Here is a 17573-nt window from a genome sequence, read left to right as displayed (position 1 = left end):
ATGACAACGTTTATGATTCATAGGAGGAAACACTTCAGAAGAATTTTTACGAGGCATGGCTCGGCGATTAAACAGAAAGACTTCATGAGGACAAACTAGTCTATTAAATATTAGGTTAATATGAATTAAACAATAGCAGAAAAAAATACTTTTTTCAACTAATTTGATATTTGACCACTCTTCTTGTTAAGAGAACTGATAAAGTTTGTTTAAATCTGTTGGTTTCCAAAAAACAAACCGAGCGTTAAGTCCACAGATTTTCAATGGGGTTCAAGAGGCCAGCCTGTTTTATCCAATCAGAAACCAGCTCTGATCCTTAACCCAATCAGAAACCAGCTCTGATCCTTCATTCAATCAGAAACCAGCTCTGATCCTTCAACCAATCAGAAACCAGCTCTGATCCTGAGTCCAATCAGAAACCAGCTCTGATGTGTTTGGGATAGTTGGAACACCAAACTGTGTCCCAAGTTTCAACCGCCCATCCGTCGATTCGAGGTGAACATGAAGCGTTCCGAGGAAGTTGTCCTCCTTCGTTATAACATCTGCTTATCCCCACATCCTGATGCTACCACCGCCGTGCCTGACCAGTGTTCTCGCCTTGACGCCTCCAAACGGCTCAACCTTCGTCTTGTCTGACCCTAAAAACCCCTCCTCCCCCAGAAAGCGTCTCTTCTGGAGCAGGAGCTTCTTTCTCCGTCCCTCTCTGTCCACCTGTCCCACCTTGTGTGGACAGGGACACAGGTGCTCCAGCAGTTTTCCGTTCTGGTTTGTGACGTTCGTAAATCAGACAAACGCCGTCAAAACCGATCGTTCTGACAGAGAAACTGCCAGCTGCCACTTTCTGAACGCTTTCGGTGAATGTTTGGATCCATTTGGAGAAAATCCAAACTAAACTTGAACTTCTGCATCAAATTATTGTTTTTAAAACTCCTTAATGTTCAAATAAATCTTAAAAAAAGGAACTTCCTGATGAACCAAAAAAGAAAATCCACGACCAGCTCATACTTTAGGCTCCAATAGATCAATAAAATCATAAATTTCCAGGTGAGATTCGGATCACGTGACGTCTGGACAGGTTAGGAATAAGCCGGATTAAGCCGCAGTGGATAGATCCGCGCGCGCGCGTTTTGACGCACCTGGAGCGCAGCGGCGCGGGTCCGGCGGCGCGCTTGCGGGGCTTGGCGCTCCGCTTCCGGTGGTCCATCAAGCCGCATACCAGCTCGTGCGCGATCATCACGTACAGCAGGAAGATGAGCACGGCGGGATCCATCCGTGCTGCGCGCGCGCGCGGGGAGGAGGTGGTGATGAAGGTCAGGCGGCCGCCGCTCGCTCCGCCCGCGGCGCCATCCTCATCGTCAGGATGAAGCCCACCTTCAGAGACAGCGGCTGAGGGTCGCGCGCTGCAGCATGAGGCGGGGAGGAGGACAGCGGAGGATGTTGCCTTAGAGACGCGACCGTTGCTAGGGGGCAGGATGTCGTCATCTCCTCCTCCCAAGGATGCGTGAGGCGTCGGATCAGATCAAAGAGGATTCTGCTGCTTGACTGGGATTTCAGTATTCATCCATTCATCCTTTCATCCAATTATTCATCCATCCATCCATCCATCCATCCATCCATCCATCCATCCATCCATTCATTCATTCATTCATTCATTCATTCATTCATTCATTCATCCATCCATCCATCCATCCATCCATCCATTTATCCTTTCATTCATTCATTCATTCATTCATTCATCCATCTAATCATTCAAACACAAGTGAAGTTTCCACTGTGAAGAAAAATGGAAATAACTAAAAGCGGATCTCATGCCACCTTTCATGCCAGCGTTTTAGGCTAAAATCCGCGAATGACCGCGTTTAAACGGGTTTTACACAGAGCACGTGTTGCGGATGACCCTCAGCTACTACCACACCGAATTTCAGCTCAATAGCCGTAAAACTGACTGAGTTACAGCCATTTCCGCATTGGCTGAGATCAGTTGGCTGTGGCGGCCATCTTAAATCATGTTGGCCCCAAACGTACAATCAGTTGCAGACGTACAATCAACGGTTACTTTCTGAACGTTTTATCAAAATCCGTGCTGTGAATTGTGAGATATTATGCTAACAGACAGACAAACAACCATAAACAGAACCTAAAGGGGTCACCTGTGACCTTTGACCCCATGAACCTTAAAATCAACAGGCATCATCTTTGACCCCTGAGGTGTCCAGCTTTGCAGTTTGACGTTCCTGCATCACACTGTTAGAGAGTCAGAGCGCCAAGTCAGCTGTGATGTTCACCTTTGACCCCATGACCTTGAAATCAATCGTGATCACCCTTGAGGTGATCACACGTGAGGTGTCCAGCTGCAGAGTTACAGACGCCAACATTTAATCCCTTCTTTGATGTTTCCTGAAAATCCATTCAGGACTTTTTGCATAATCTTGTCCACAGACAGACAGAGAGACAGACAGACAGAGACAGACAGAGAGACGGACAGACAGACAGACAGAGAGACAGACAGACAGAGACAGACAGACAGACAGACAGACAGAGAGACGGACAGACAGACAGACAGAGAGACAGACAGAGAGACGGACAGAAACAGACAGACAGACAGGGAGACAGACAGACAGACAGACAGAGAGACAGACAGACAGACAGACAGAGAGACAGACAGAGAGACGGACAGAAACAGACAGACAGACAGACAGAGACAGACAGAGAGACGGACAGAAACAGACAGACAGACGGAGAGACGGAGAGACAGGCAGAAAGACAAACAGACAGAGAGACAGACAGACAACCTTCTCAGTAAAAATTGCGTCCAACAATCTTTTCCAATTTTATTTTCATTTTTTAGCAGATATCACTTTACTTTTATTTTGAAATCTGTTCACAACCGTTCTTCTTTTTTCTTAAAGGAGTTTAAATAGAACTAAAAGTTCTTTAAAATAAAAACAAACACTTAACAGAAACTTCACTTTTATTCACCGCTGAACAACAATCACCAGCTAACAGTTGATAAAACTCAATATTTTAAGTCAATTATTTTAAAAAAACTAAAGAATTTATTAAATTCAGTTTGATCATCAGCTGTTAGTAAACAAATAAATAAGAACCAGGGGTTCAGTGGAACGGCGGCAGCAGTTAATATCTTACCTGCTCAGTTTGGAGGACGGGACTGGAAACCATCGCTTCGCTCTAGCTCCGACTAGCCATTAGCTCGTCAGTCCTTTTATTTCTCCAAACTGAGGTCTGTCAAAAAGCCGTCTGCTACAGGTAAGATATTTACTGTTCGTACCCTTTTTATGAGGATTTTAACTTGTCTTCTGAAAAGACTCGATCAGGTTTATTTATGAGCTGAGAGGTCGTCCAATCATCCACGAGCTGAAGGTCCCGACAGGTCTGTGGCAGCAGCAGGTGTGTGTGTGTGTGTGTGTGTGAGACAAAACACCACCTAAAGGTCAGAGGTCAGCTCATCATTCAAGCCTCCTCCGGCTCCCTGAGCTCGTCAGGAACCTGCAAGAAGAAACAAAAAAATCAATTAAATTCAACATTTTCATCAATAATAATAATAATAATAATAAAGAATAGTAGCTAAAAGTTAAAAGTAGCCAAAACAACAAAAAGCTAAGAAAAGTATCAAAAGGCTAGCCAAAAAGCTAGATAAATCAGAATACTAGCTAAAAGCTAAAGGCAGCAAAACACAAACTAAATTACAAAAACTCGCTAAAAAACATCGAAAAGCTAGCTAAAAGGTAAAAGTAGCAACAGATGAGCTAAAACCTAAAAGAGTCAAAATCCTAGACACAAAGGAAAATAACCCAATACTAGCTAAAAGTAACAAAAGGCTAGCTAAAATGCTAAATGAATCAGAAATCTAGCTAAAAGCTAAAGGTAGCAAAACACAAAGAATTCGCTAAAAGCACCCAAAAGCTGGCTAAAAGTCAAATATAGCAAAAAATGCTAGCTAAAAAGTACAAGTAACCCAGAGTAGCTAAAATTAACAAAACACTATAAAAAAGTTAAAAGAAGCAAAATGCTAGCTTAAAGGTAAAATAAATTATACTACCTAAAAATTACAAAAGGGTACTAGGAAGCCAAAAAGAAGCCAAATGCTAGCTAAAGCTAAAAGTAGCCAAAAGCTCGCTAAGAGTTAAATATAGCAATAGACAATCTAAAACTTAAAAGTAGCAAAATGCTAGCTAAGTAAGCAACAGTAGCTAAAAGTAACAAAATGCTATTAAAACGCTAAAGAAGCAAAACGCTAGCTAAAACCTAAAAGTACCAAAATGCTTGCTAAAAAGTAAAAGAAACCAATACTAGCTAAAAGTTACAAAAGCCTATTAAAATTCTAAAAAGAAGCCAAATGCTAGCTAAAAGCTCTAAGTAGCCAAAAGTTGGTTAAAGGTTAAATGTAGAAATAGACTATTTAAAACCTAAGAGTAGCAAAATGCTAGCTAAAAAGTAGCATAAAAAGACAATAACAGAGCAAGTGAGCTGAAAAAAATGTTAAAGAGAAAACTGTTTTTGAAGGAATTGCTAGCTAAAAGCTAAAAGGCTCAAAAGGCTAGCTAGAAGTTAAAAGAAGCAAAATGCTAACTGAGACCTAAAAGCAGAAAAGGACAAAAAGAGGAAATATGCCGAATCAGCGTTCACACAAATATTAATATAAATGTATTAGACTAAAACAATAAAATAAAAAGGTCCCTAAAAAGTAAATCATTTAATAATAATAATAATAATAATAATAATAATAATAATAATAATAATAATAATAATAATAAATCTTCATGTTCTTCTGCTTGTTCTGCCTGACGTTTATGAAATGTTTGCTCCCTCTTGTGGCCAAAGGTGATATTTGTTTTCTTTGATTCTTATTGAGAAAAAAAACTTTAAATAGGTCAGATTTTTATTTTAAACACCTTTTTATTTTAAACTCATAGAGACATTATTGAACCCTGCAGCCATCGGATGGTTCTGTTCTGAAGGAATCGTCACACGATCCTGCTGATAAACATACAATCAACTAATAATTAAAATAATTATTTAAATAATGATAACAACACTGGATTAGCTAAACTTTATTAAAAGGTTTTAATGTCACATTGACTCTCATTCAGACAGCAAAATGCTAGCTAAAAGTAACAAATGGCTAGCTAAGTTGAAGTAATTTGAGATACTAGCTAGCATCTGCTACTAGCTATACTCATAGGCTAGCTAAAGGGTAGAAGAAGAAACTGCAATTAAAAGCCAAAAAGAGCAGAAAAGTTGGCTACAAGCCAAAACAGCAAGATACTAACTAAAAGTATCAAATGGCTAGCTAGAAGCTGAAACAAAGAACTAAAACATAAAAGTAGGCAAAGGCTAACTAAAAGGTAGCAATCTGCAGCTAAAAGCCAAATGTAGCAAAATGCTAAGTAAAAGTATCAGAAGGCAACTTAAAAGCTAAAAGAAGCAAAATGCTAACTACAAGCCAAAAACAGCAAAAAATTAATTAAAAGTATCAAAAGTTCAAGTAAAAGCTGAAAATAACAAAAGACTAACTTAAGTGAAAGTCTCAAAAAGCTAGCTAAATGTTGAAAGTAACGAGACTAACTAAAAAGTAAAAGTAGCAGATACTAGCTAGTATTTGCTACTAGCTATACTCGTAGGCTAGCTAAAAGGTAGAAGAAGAAGCAAATGCTATTAAAAGCCAAAAAGAACAGAAAAGTTAGCTACAAACCAAAAACAGCAAGATGCTAACTAAAAGTATCAAATGGCTAGCTAGAAGCTGAAAGTAAAGTACTAACTTAAAGGTAAAAGTAGCAATTAGCTAAAAATACCAAAGTGCTAGCTAAAGGGTACAAGAAACAATATGCTAGCCAGAAGCTAAAAGTAGCCAAAGGCTAGCTGAACGTAACAAGACTAACTAAAAAGTTTAAGCACCAAACACTGATTAAAAGCAGCAAAAGGCTAGCTAAATGTTAGAAGAAGCAATATCCTAGCTAAAAGCCACAAGTAGCAAGATGCTAACTAATAGGATCAAATTGCTAGCTAAAAGCTAAAAGTAACAAAGGACTAACTAAAACGTAAAAGTAGCAAAAAGCTAGCTAAATGTTGAAAGTAACAAGACTACCTAAAAAGTAAAAGTAGCAGATACTAGCTAGTATTTGCTACTAGCTATACTATTAGGCTAGCTGAAGGGTAGAAGAAGCAAATGCAATTAAAAGCTAAAAAGAACAGAAAAGTTAGCTACAAGGCAAAAACAGCAAGATGCTAACTAAAAGTAACAAAGTGCTAGCTAAAGGGTAGAAGAAACAATATGCTAGCCAAAAGCCACAAGTGACAAGATGCTAACTAATGGGATCAAATTGCTAGCTAAAAGCTAAAAGTAACAAAGGACTAACCAAACTGTAAAAATAGCAAACACTAGCTAAAGGCTAGCTAAAAGCTAAAAGACAAAAACACGAAATATTAGAACAGTGGATTAGTTAAAGTTTCTTCAAGCGTTTCGACTCACAGTGAGGTCTGAGTCGTACGCCTCGTTCGTGAAGCCGCCGCCAGCCGAGGAAGACAAGTCGTTTTCGTCTTCGGCTCTTCGTCGGTTCCGCAGGTAGAACGCCAGCAGGGCGACCAGCGTGCCGATCAGCAGCAGGACCACGATCACCGTCGCCGCGATTCCCCCGGCGTCGTACGGCTTTTTGGAGGCTACGAGAAAAAAAAACAGAAAAGCTTTAACAAATGCCAAATGCTAGCTAAAGCTAAAAGTTAAATGTAGCAATAGGCGAGCTAAAACCTAAACGTAACAAAATGCCAGCTAAGTAAGCAACAGTAGCTAAAACTAAAAAAAATGCTATTAAAAAGCTCAAGAAGCAAATTGCTAGCTAAAACCTAAAAGTAACAAAATGTTAGCTAAAAGGAAAAATAAACTAATACTAGCTAAAGGTTACAAAAGCCTATTAAAATCCTAAAAAGAAGCCAAATGGTAGCTCAAAGCAGCCAAAAGTTGGCTAAAGAGTACAAGTAAGCAACAGTAGCTGAAACTAAGAAAAGGCTAACGAAGAATAATGCTAACTTAAAGCTAAAAGTAAGAATATGCTAGCTAAAAAGTATGTGAAGTTAACAAAAGCTAGAACTAACAAAATGCTATTAAAAAGCTAAATTGAAGCCAAATGCTAGCTAAAAGCTCAAAATAGCCAAAAGCTGGCTAAGAGTTAAATGTACCGTAGCAATAGACGACCTAAAACCTAAAAGTAACAAAATGCCAGCTAAGTAAGCAACAGTAGCTAAAACTAACAAAATGCTATTAAAAAGCTAAAGAAGCAAAATGCTAGCTAAAACCTAAGAGTAACAAAATGTTAGCTAAAAAGTTAAAGAAACCAATACTACCTAAAAGTTACAAAAGCCTATTAAAATGCTAAAAAGAAGCCAAATGGTAGCTCAAAGTAGCCAAAAGTTGGCTAAAGAGTACAAGTAGGCAACAGTAGCTGAAACTAAGAAAAGGCTACTTAAAGGCTAACGAAGAATAATGCTAACTTAAAGCTACAAGTAAGAATATGCTAGCTAAAAAGTTTGTGTAATTAACAAGAGCTAGAACTAACAAAATGCTATTAAAAAGTTAATCATTCATCATGAATATCTACATAAATTTACATTAAATCAGATAAAACTGCTGCCAATCAGGTATAAAGAAAAACAAAACGTCCAAAAATAAACTAGCTCTATTTTCAAGGTTCGGACAAAATGGCCGCCAGCTTCACCGGGATCAGTCTTACCTGTGTTACCCGTTTTACCGCAGTGGCTCCCAACGACGTACTCAACGTCGTCCAGAGCAACGACCCCCGACGTTCCTTTGACGCCTTCGAACACGATCTGTCAGCGTCAAAGCAACGGCGCCGTTAATCGTTCGTTTCTTGTTTTTGTTTTTAAATCTTTCGCAGAAGCAGCCGAGCGTCTCTGACCTGGTACTCCTCGGGAGACGTGACGTTCACGTCGAAGCGTTTCCACGATCCCCCCAGCTCCGCCGGCGCCAACAGCTGGTGGCGGCCATTTTGGGAAAGCCTCCAGACCCTCAGCTGGCAGTCGGCTGCACACGGGAACGAAAACATGAGGGAGCCGCATGAGGACGAATCAGCCGAGACCTAAAACGGCGGCGCTTACATGAGAGGGGCTTGTAGGCCCAGAACCTCAGACAGGTGACCGTCGCCGGGGGCAGGTGAGGGCTCAGCAGCCACGCGTTCTGATTGGCCGCCGTCCGGTTGCTGCTCGGCAGGAACAGGAAGTGACCTGGACGAAAGGAAAGTGAACGTCGGACGTGAAGCAAAACTGCCGTTCGGGGCAAACAGGAAGTGCAAAACTCACGCGATAAAACCTCGAGCGATCTGTTAGCGCTCAGAGGACGTGTTGGGGACGACTCTCGGCTACTACCGCACCGAGGTTCAGCTCAGATCCTGCGAAGTTCACTGAGTCGTAGCCGTTTTTATCGATTAGCTGATCGGTTGTTGACGATTTCCAGTGATTAACGAGATATTTCGCTAACAGACTCCAACAGTGAAGGCCAAGTTTTTAACCGAACGTGTTGCCGACAACAATCAGCTACAACCACATCCGGATTTTAGCTCGATACCTGTAACTTTGGCTGATGTGTGGCCATTTTTTGAAGGCTGTGGCGGCCATCTTGGTTTGGGCTGTGGAGGCCAATCCAAGAACTGATCGGTTCAGGAGATATTTCGCTAACAGACGGATTTGGTACCGTCAGTTAGCGTTCAGGGGACGTGTTGGGGACGACTCTCAGCTACTACGCCACCAAACCTTAGCCCACCATCCGTAAAACCGACTGATTTGTAGCCATTTGTCTGTTTGCTAAGGTCGAGCAGCTGTGGCGGCCATTTTGAATCAGGTTGGCTCCAAAAGTCAATCAGTCGTAGACGTGCTTTTGATGATGATTTACTGAGCGTTTCGTTAAAATCCGATCACTGGTTCGTGAGATGATTTGCAAAAAATAAAAAATAAACACTTCCGCCCTTTCCGAGCGCCGTCATGGCCGACCTTTCTCCGTGCCCAGGGTGTGGTCCTCGGTCGGGGTGGGGTAGTGCCGCTCGTCCTCGGCGCTCGTCCGCTCCCAGTCCAGCCGGTCCAGCCGGGCGTTCCGGGTGTTGCTCCAGCTGCACATCCCGTCCTCCAGGCTGCAGCCGGAACCTGGCGAGGAAACGGCGCCAAATCAGGTCGCAGACAGGAAGTGAAGACCCGCCGCCACTCGTGAAAAACGGCGTTGGATTAATCACGTTGTCAGGCTACAGTCTGATATATGAACCGCTTCAGACGAGTCTTCATGGTTACAGTAACTCTTCTCAACCGAAGCGAGGTTAAAGTCTTCATTTCCCATAATGCAACTCTTTGGGACTAATCGAAACCACCTATAAGTGGTTGAATTTGAGATGAACAGAAACAAACAAAACAAACAAACCGTGGTTTTCACACGGGTGAGCCGACAGGTAGATGTCGTCGACCGCGATGTGAGTGCCTTTCCCGCCGGCGCCGACCACCTCGAACTCCAGCTGCGGAGAAGAAAATAAAACAAAATAAAATAAAACGAAAACGTTGACGTCACTCGAAGGTCTTCAGAGCGGCTGCAGCGGGAGAGTTTGCAGACTGTGAGATCGGTGCTCGGAGCGGGAGGAAAAATGACCGGATTGAATATTAATCAGCTTCATAAGCCTTTAATTTAAATAAAAATAATATAAAACCAGTTACCCAGCAGCTCCTGGTGAACCCGTGCTGGTTAATGATGACACTCAGGATCGACACCGAAGCAGCTTTAAGAGAATTCGTCCCGTCTGATGAACTTCAGGCCGTATTTATTGAAGGTTTTCGATATTTGCTGGCGCTCGACGATCCGTGGTGACATCAGATGATTATTTGTCCGACAGGTCGTCATATTTAGGCAAAGGAACACTGTAGTTTTATTTGAAGCGGTATTTTTAGCAAAAACGTCAAGAGTTTGGCCAAGACTCAAATGTCCCTTTTCCACCGCCTCTAAAGGTCCCGGCTCCACTCTGCTCGGCTTGCTTTGTGCGCGTTTCCACCGGATTTTTTTCAAGGCCGGTCCCTGCTTTTTTGGTCCCTGCTTCGGATTAGGGCCAGCCCTGCTTTGTGGGCGGCGCAAGCTTAGCTCCTGTTCACTCATTGGTCGTGGGTGTGACCAGATGCAAGCATAAAGAGCAAACGGTAGGAATATAAACAACAGCGTTAGCTTACTCTGTTTCTGCCGTCTGTCCCCCAGCTGAAGGCGCTGTAAAGCCTGAAATCTCCGGAGGATAACAGCCGTCCTACTCCGTGCAACAATGGCGGCATCCAGAGCATTTCTTCCTCTGCGCCTCTCTTCCTGAAGTCTCAGGAGAATCCCCATAAGTTTAAAAAACAGCAACAACACAGGGCCAACGTTGGCCATAGCGCTTCCGTTGTTTCCACAACTGGCGCCAAGTTTTTGTTCGCTTGTTATTACGTGAACGAAGGCCTGGGAGTTCTCGTGGATGATGGAAGGTGAGAAAACGACCGTCTCGCGACCCCGACCAGACCTCCGATTGGCTCCTTGTGCTCAACTTGATTGCCTAATGTAGTTTTTATGGCGAACGGCGGGTTCACGAGAAGTACCACCCCACTTCATGCACACGTATTCGTGGTTACGATCTACCTGCCAGTGGGCAACGTCGCTCGTGACGTTGCCGTAAGCGTGGCGCCACACGTCCCCTTGACTCCGACTCTCAGAGAAGACCTTCGCCCGCTGTCCTTTCTCGGGCTTCACGTACGCTGCGAGGTCACCTGCCAGGCGCACACAGTTAGACGTGTTTTTTACCAGGACGTGGTTCTGCGGGTCGGCTTCGGCTCACCGGGGTCTTCTCCTCCCCCCATGTGGTACCAGAAATGCACACACTCCGTTCTGGTGGTTCCCGGTCGGACGGAGGAGGTGAGGACGGCGGCAGCGGCGGCGGGAAGGACGGCCGAGTCGGTGTCCACCATCATGTAGTAACCTGGACAGAAGACGGAAGTAGACGCTGAAATTCTTCGGCGAATATAACGGAGGATCTGTCGGGACTTTTCTCTGACCCAGCTCGGTCTCCAGAGTGTGGTCGGTTCCAGGTCCAGCCGCCGTGGCCGTGTGTCCGCTGCGATGGAGCCAGCGAACCGGACCGGAGCTGCTGTAACCGCACCTCTGGCCTTCGAAGGAGCACATCCTCGGCATGGCACACGGGCGGTCCAGGAAGGCCACGTCGTCGACGGCCACCCGCCCGTCAAACCCAGAGCGAACCGCCTCGAACGTCAGCTGACGGTCGGGCAACGTTTGGAAAAGAAGACAAAGATACGTTAAAATTACCTGTTCTGGCGTACTTTAGTGAAAGGTTTAACCCTTACACCGGCTTGTAGGCATATTTTAATAATTTCGATACATTCAGGAGGGCTCAGGGGGCAACAAAGAGTCAGATAACTGTAAATAAAAACATGAAGTAAGATGTCCTGGCCCCTGCACCCCAGAGCCCTACAAAGATGAGACAAAAGGAAGCAGAGAATAGAAGTCAAGATATTTTATTTCCCATTACGGTCCATAAAAAGCTGAACTTCTGAGAAATAATGTCCACTAAAGTACAGAGTCGGCCATTTCTATGGAGACACCTTAATAGAACGGGAACGGTTGGTGATATTAACTTCCTGTTTGTGGCACATTAGTATATGGGAGAGGGGGAAACTTTTCAAGGTGGGTGGTGACCATGACGGCCATTTTGAAGTCAGCCATTTTTGATCCAGCTTTTGTTTCTTCAATGGGAAGAGGGTCATGTGACACATCAAACTTATTGGGAATTTCACAAGAAAAACAAGAATAAAGTTACGTTAAAACCAAGCACACCGTTGTTTTTCTTGTGAAATTTCCAATAAGTTTGATGTGTCACATGACCCTCTTCCCATTGAAGAAACAAAAGTTGGATCCAAAATGGCCGCCATAGTCACCACCCATCTTGAAAAGTTTCCCCCTCTCCCATATACTAATGTGCCACAAACGGGAAGTTAATATCACCAACCATTCCTGTTTTATTAAGGTGTCTCCATAGAAATGGCCGACTCTGTACAACAGAGCTGCTGATGATCACATTTAGCGACTCTCCTGATATGAAGCGCGGCGTTTTCGTACCTGAAAGGTGATGAGCTGGTGCGGTACCGGGCACTCCGCTTCGTGCCACACGTTGCCGTGAGCTCCACTGCGAGTCCAGAGGAGGACCTCGTAACCGTTCTTATCCGTCAGCTTCACGTTTAAAGCACCTGGACCAGGAAGTGACGCAGGTGTCGCTTGTTAAACATTCACGAACGAGGTGAAGTTCGAATCCGGCGCTTCGATCGAGACGTTTGGTTCGACGTGGACTCACCGGCGTTGGGTCCGTAGAGTTTGTAGAAGAAGGACAGGCAGTAATCCGTCGGACCTGGCGTTTGTGGAAATGATATTAAACGGCCAAACGCTCCACGGAGAGACGGGCTCCACGTGTCCACGGCGACGCTCCTGCCTGAAGATCAGCAGCGGAACGAGGCGCGAGTTTCAGTGACTTTCAACGACCAATAAGGCGAAAAGAAACCAAGAGAAACCGCCGGCGGGTTGCGTTTTATGACGGGCTTACCGTTTCCTACGGTGTGGTCCATTCCGCTGAGCAAAGACCAGTCAAAGTCGTCGCTGGTGTCTTGATACCATCCACACAATCCGTCTTCAAAGTTACACGACAGCCCTGCCCTCAAAGAAAGACTTTTTTCAAAAATTTAAAGTTCTGATCTGAAACAGAACGTGGAAAGATGTGAGGAGAAAGTTACCCGTTGGCACAGACTGATAATAATGAGCGTGACAGCTGTCGAAGTGGACGTTCCTCACTCTGATTGTCGCGCTGGGCTCAATTTTCACAGAACGAGCTTCAAAAGCCAGCTGGTAAAAAAAAGAAAACAGCAGATTTCTGGTTAAATTACCAACAACCAGAAATAATCCCGTGTTGTAGCTTCACGTAGAATCCTAAAATCAGATGTTTAAGTTTAATTTTATCATTTTTTAAAGGAATGTAAACGTAGGAATGATGATTTTTATCAAAGCCAACCTGGAAGCGATGTTTCCTGGCTCCAACGAGGACGTTGGCGTGCCGCCAGGCGTCCTCCTCGTCCCCCGTTTTTCCGCCGAACTCCCAGAGTTTGGGTCCCACGCCCAGCAAGCTGTCAATCACTCTGACTGACAGCTCGCCTGAAGCAAAAAGAGACACGATCAGGGGTACGTTTCTGCCCAGGGAAAGGGACAAAAAAAAAAAGAGGCGTTGAAATAAAATTTACCGATATGATTCGACGTCCCGGCGAGCACAAAGTCAAAGGTGAGGTTACAGAACGGCCCGGTGGGACCCAGGAGGGGGGTCCGGGTCTGACCCTCCGTTAGCTGCTGGCCTGGAGCCTCGGCTACATATAGATACTCCTCTAAGAAAGGGCATAAAGAAATGTTGGGATGAGTACTGAACAGTAGATCAAAAACGAACGGATTGAAGCGTTCGAACCTTTGGTTGTGCTGTTTTTACGAAGCACCCAACGTTGACGCCCAATGCTGCTGTCAGTCCATCCTGAGCTGCCTTCGGGGTACAGGAAGTCCCCTGCGGAGAAGATTGGTCACGGAAAAATGGGATTTATTTGGACAGGTCTTCTGAGATGTCAATTCAGGGTTTCATGGTCGGTCGTGCTGCCCTCTAGTGGTGATTTAAGGCTGTCTTATACTCCCTAAGAGGTCGGCTCGTGGCCGCGCAGCTGTCAGACATCACGTCATTCATCGGCGCAAAACCCCCCCAGGAAGCTCCTCCTCCTACAGCGCCGGAACGGGTCTCTTCCCCCTCCTGCTTCTCCATAGATTTTTGCTTTCCTTACAGAGACCAGACATTTCCGACAGACGGCAGACAATAGCGGGCGAGCGAAGGGACCGTGTCCCGACGCCGCCCCAGCCGAGACGCACTTCAGAAACACGCCCACGACTTCAGACCAATCACACAACTCTTGGGAGCTGCGAGGAACAGAAAAGCTTGTGTCACGAAGCCGCTACAAGAACAAAACGACTCGATTTTCGTCAGGCGACCACGTCAACGAGAGCCGATTTCGATTATAAAACAGCGTTTACTGATAAGTGTTGTTCAAAATGGCGCTCTCCGAACAATCTTAGGGTTAGACAGATTATAATATATGGAATACGTCCCATCCCTGGGGTTTTCTGCTCGGCATTTCTTTGTAATGAATTAACTGGGATCCTGAATAAATCGCGATCCTTATCTTTTTGTCACATTTTGGTGTCAGCGGTGGGATTCCTTGTGTGGTTTTTTTTGCACCCGAGTCCACGGCTACAGTAGATAAAAGCCTCTCCTATAAAAACAGGGACCTGAGCAGAGCCACCGCTGGAATCCCAAGCCGTTTGTACCCGACCTTTGCGGATGTAAGTAATTAATTTGCATCCAGTGCCGTCTTGGACATCATTATCCACTAGTTTGGGCAAACAGGTGAGTTAATAGGTGAGCTAATCTATCATAAACAGAACGCTTCAAGACAACAAGTCACAGTTTTTGTGGAGCTGAAGGATATTAAGAGTTCAAATACAGGCAAAGATCCGGCCGGGCGGAGATATTACCCGGAAACTGAATTGGGCCGATAACTGATTGTGATAAAACTGAGACAGATGTGTGCCTCGGGCAGCCTATCAGCTGCCAGGATTCAGGTGAACACAGAGAAAAGACCATTTTTATTACATTACATAAAACCCTAAAACTGAACCAGGGGGTGATGTATTTTCCCACGACTGTACCTCTGTTTTATGCAAACCTGAGCAAGGAGATAAGGAGGTAAGGAGATAAGGAGGTAAGGAGGTAAGGAGGACGAGTCCACTCACCACATTTGGCCTCGTCCTCTTCTTCTGCACAGTCAGCATGAAAGTCACACATTAGATCTGGATCATCGGTGCACGGGTGCTTTGGAGGTTTGGGGATTGCTTCCAGGGTGTGATTTTCTAGATAAACAGAGAGCGTGACGTAGATTTATCGTCGTGGAGAAGTTTGATTTTGTTTTATTGCAAAGTTCGGGTTTAAATCCTACCAGATGACAAGCGGCACGCAGGCGACAAGACGATGCTGTCAACAGCGACGCCTCCGTACGCGAAGTCTCTGACTGCCGCCATTATCACGATCTGTGAGGGCGTTACAAGCCGACGTGTTTTTACCGTTTTCGCTTTAACCTTTTACGTATCTGAACCGACATGTGCGAAGTATTCACCTGGAACGGTAAGTCTGAGACGATCTCCACCTCGGCCTTCACCCACAGGTCGCCCAAAGCTCCGCCTCTCCTCCACACCGGGTAAATCTGACGCTCCGACACCATCACTGTCAAACCGCCGGACCTCGGCCCAAACTGGTGGGTGTACATCACCATCTGCGACAAATGGAAATCGCTACGTTTGTCTACAGATTCAAATCTCAGGAAAGGTCGCCTCAAATGAGGTCCACTAGAGTCAGAACCATCTGTCCATCTTCCTGTACTTATTCATGGTCAGGTCTCAGAGGGCCAGGAGGGTCACTCCCCGGTTCCTCCTGGGGGGGATCCGGAGGTGCTCCAGGCCAGAGGGGTCATACAATCCCTTCACTGGGTTCTGGGTCTGCCCTCGGGTCTTCTCCCAAAGGGGAAGTGACCAGGAAGCATCCTACGAAGGAAGCTCATTTCAGGCTGCTCGGATCCAGGATCTCGTTCTTTTGGTCCTGATCCAAACCTCAGGACCAAGGGTGAGGGTTGGAACGTAGACGGACCAGTAAATCCAGAGCTCTGGGTTTTGGTTTAGCGGCTTCTTCGCCGTAACAAACCACAGAAATTACCTCTTAAAGCAAAAAGTTCCCCTTATCCCGGGGGGAACTTTCCACTTTACTCTCATCCCGACTGGGAAGGCCGTGGCCTGAAGGCGCCGACGGAACCACATCATCTGCGAAACCCTGAGGTTTCCTCCTCTCCATGACCATGTCCTCGAGATCCTGTCCTCGAGCACTACGAACAGGAACAGAGACGAGGGACAGCTGTGGCGGAGTCCAACCTGCACCAGGGACGAGCTCGACTTCGTGACCAGGATGGGGACCCAATAGTCCTTAAAAACGACCCTGGAACTCCATATCCCCACAGAATGACTCTACACCGAGTCCATTTCAACCCAACAATCCCAGTATGTCCCAATTCAACGCAGTAGAGAGGAAATACTTCATGTCTTATGGTAAAATGAGAGAATTGGAACTAAAACTTCACTAGAAGGGACTGAAAAGAAAAGAAAAGTTACATTTTTGGACTCACCTTGCAGGGATGAGATATGTTGGTGGGCTGAAGAGGTGGACTTTGGAAGGCAGCCCAGTCACTCGGGAGACCGCCGTCAGGGACAGTGACATACAGGAAGTAACCTGTTATAATGACAGTTATGGGCTGTTTTTAATTATTACATGTTTCTGTGGTTATTTCTAAAAACGCTGACACCTACAGCTTCGTTAAGCAGCTGTGATCCTTTAGATCCTTCAGCTCATCCAAGAAAAGTAAAAGTTTCTTCACTTCCGTTACCTGATGCCGTGTTGTTGGAGTGATCCCTGCCCGGACCTTTCAAAGGATCCGACCTGGAGATGTTCTCCTGATTCGTTCTCATCCATTTCAGATCGGAAATTGACCTCAGGTCCCAATCGCACCGGTCCTCCTCGAAGTCACAGAGACGGTACTCATCTGGGGGAAAGAAAACGTGAACGTCACCCTTTATTTTCCCCCTCCGCCGAGGAGGATCTGGTTCCGGCTGTTTGTCTAATTTGGAGGAAATGTTGGAGTTGAAACAAAAAAAAAAAAACCCAACGGATTAGATTTTGGTTTGGTAGATGTGCGTCCGATCTTTACTCTCTGAGGGTTTCATTGAAGTCCGTACAGTGGTTCATGAGATATTTTGCTAACAGGCGCACACAGGTACGGGCAAAGACATTATCGCCCTTTTCTCTTTGGAGGCAGGAAACGTATATATCCAGATGGAACATTCAAGCTATAACAAGACAAAGAATGGAAAGTTTCATCAATCCAACCACAATTTCTTCTTCTTTAGCGTCCGTCTTTGTTTCATAATTCGTCACCATGTTGTGGATAAATACGCCTGACCCATTCCTTCTTTATACGTAAAATAAACGACACAACAGCTAACTGGGTCAGGCAGTGATCGAGCTGATTCGTTCCTTCATTTCTCACCTCAGATAAAACAGACCCTCCAGGATTTTGCGATGTTGCGATCGCAACTATTAACGCAAAATCAAGTAGGCTAAACCCCGCAAAATCACAACTTTCCCGCAACTTTAACCCAATATTTATTGTTTTTGAAGCGATTTGCCACCGTTTCTGCGGTCTAGTCTCTTCTTTGTGGGTTTGTGTAGCGTGGAATACAAAATAACCCCAAATAACTCACGAAGAAGACACGTGACGTCACTTCCTGGTAACATCAGAATGCCGGGAGCGTGCAGGAGCAGCGACCGAAGCCAAAATGTGCGCTAATGCTTCACATTTGCCCA

General features: G+C 45.0%; 1 protein-coding gene across 2 annotated transcripts in view; it reads right to left on the bottom strand.

The window, feature by feature from the left end:
- Positions 1-2953: 2953 nt before the first annotated feature.
- mamdc4 (MAM domain containing 4) overlaps positions 2954-17573 on the bottom strand; it is a 24404-nt gene continuing 9784 nt past the window's right edge. For both annotated transcript variants that reach the window (XM_017425515.2, XM_025007872.1), the window contains 22 exons: positions 16597-16752; positions 16339-16442; positions 15283-15438; positions 15106-15196; positions 14903-15019; positions 13536-13628; positions 13321-13458; positions 13095-13234; positions 12820-12928; positions 12633-12737; positions 12387-12521; positions 12155-12282; positions 11077-11293; positions 10860-11000; positions 10664-10791; positions 9437-9527; positions 9019-9168; positions 8131-8256; positions 7932-8056; positions 7746-7842; positions 6491-6678; positions 2954-3507 (listed from right to left, as the gene is read on the bottom strand). In XM_017425515.2, coding sequence (XP_017281004.1) covers positions 3472-3507; positions 6491-6678; positions 7746-7842; positions 7932-8056; positions 8131-8256; positions 9019-9168; positions 9437-9527; positions 10664-10791; positions 10860-11000; positions 11077-11293; positions 12155-12282; positions 12387-12521; positions 12633-12737; positions 12820-12928; positions 13095-13234; positions 13321-13458; positions 13536-13628; positions 14903-15019; positions 15106-15196; positions 15283-15438; positions 16339-16442; positions 16597-16752 — 2771 coding nt within the window. In that variant the 3' untranslated portion in view covers positions 2954-3471. The remainder of the gene's footprint in view (positions 3508-6490; positions 6679-7745; positions 7843-7931; positions 8057-8130; positions 8257-9018; positions 9169-9436; positions 9528-10663; positions 10792-10859; positions 11001-11076; positions 11294-12154; positions 12283-12386; positions 12522-12632; positions 12738-12819; positions 12929-13094; positions 13235-13320; positions 13459-13535; positions 13629-14902; positions 15020-15105; positions 15197-15282; positions 15439-16338; positions 16443-16596; positions 16753-17573) is intronic.

The sequence above is a fragment of the Kryptolebias marmoratus genome, linkage group LG14 (assembly GCF_001649575.2).
Source record: "Kryptolebias marmoratus isolate JLee-2015 linkage group LG14, ASM164957v2, whole genome shotgun sequence".
Lineage (NCBI taxonomy): Eukaryota > Metazoa > Chordata > Actinopteri > Cyprinodontiformes > Rivulidae > Kryptolebias > Kryptolebias marmoratus.
Note: the sequence above shows the minus strand (reverse complement) of the source record. Positions and strands in the feature narration are given on the sequence as shown.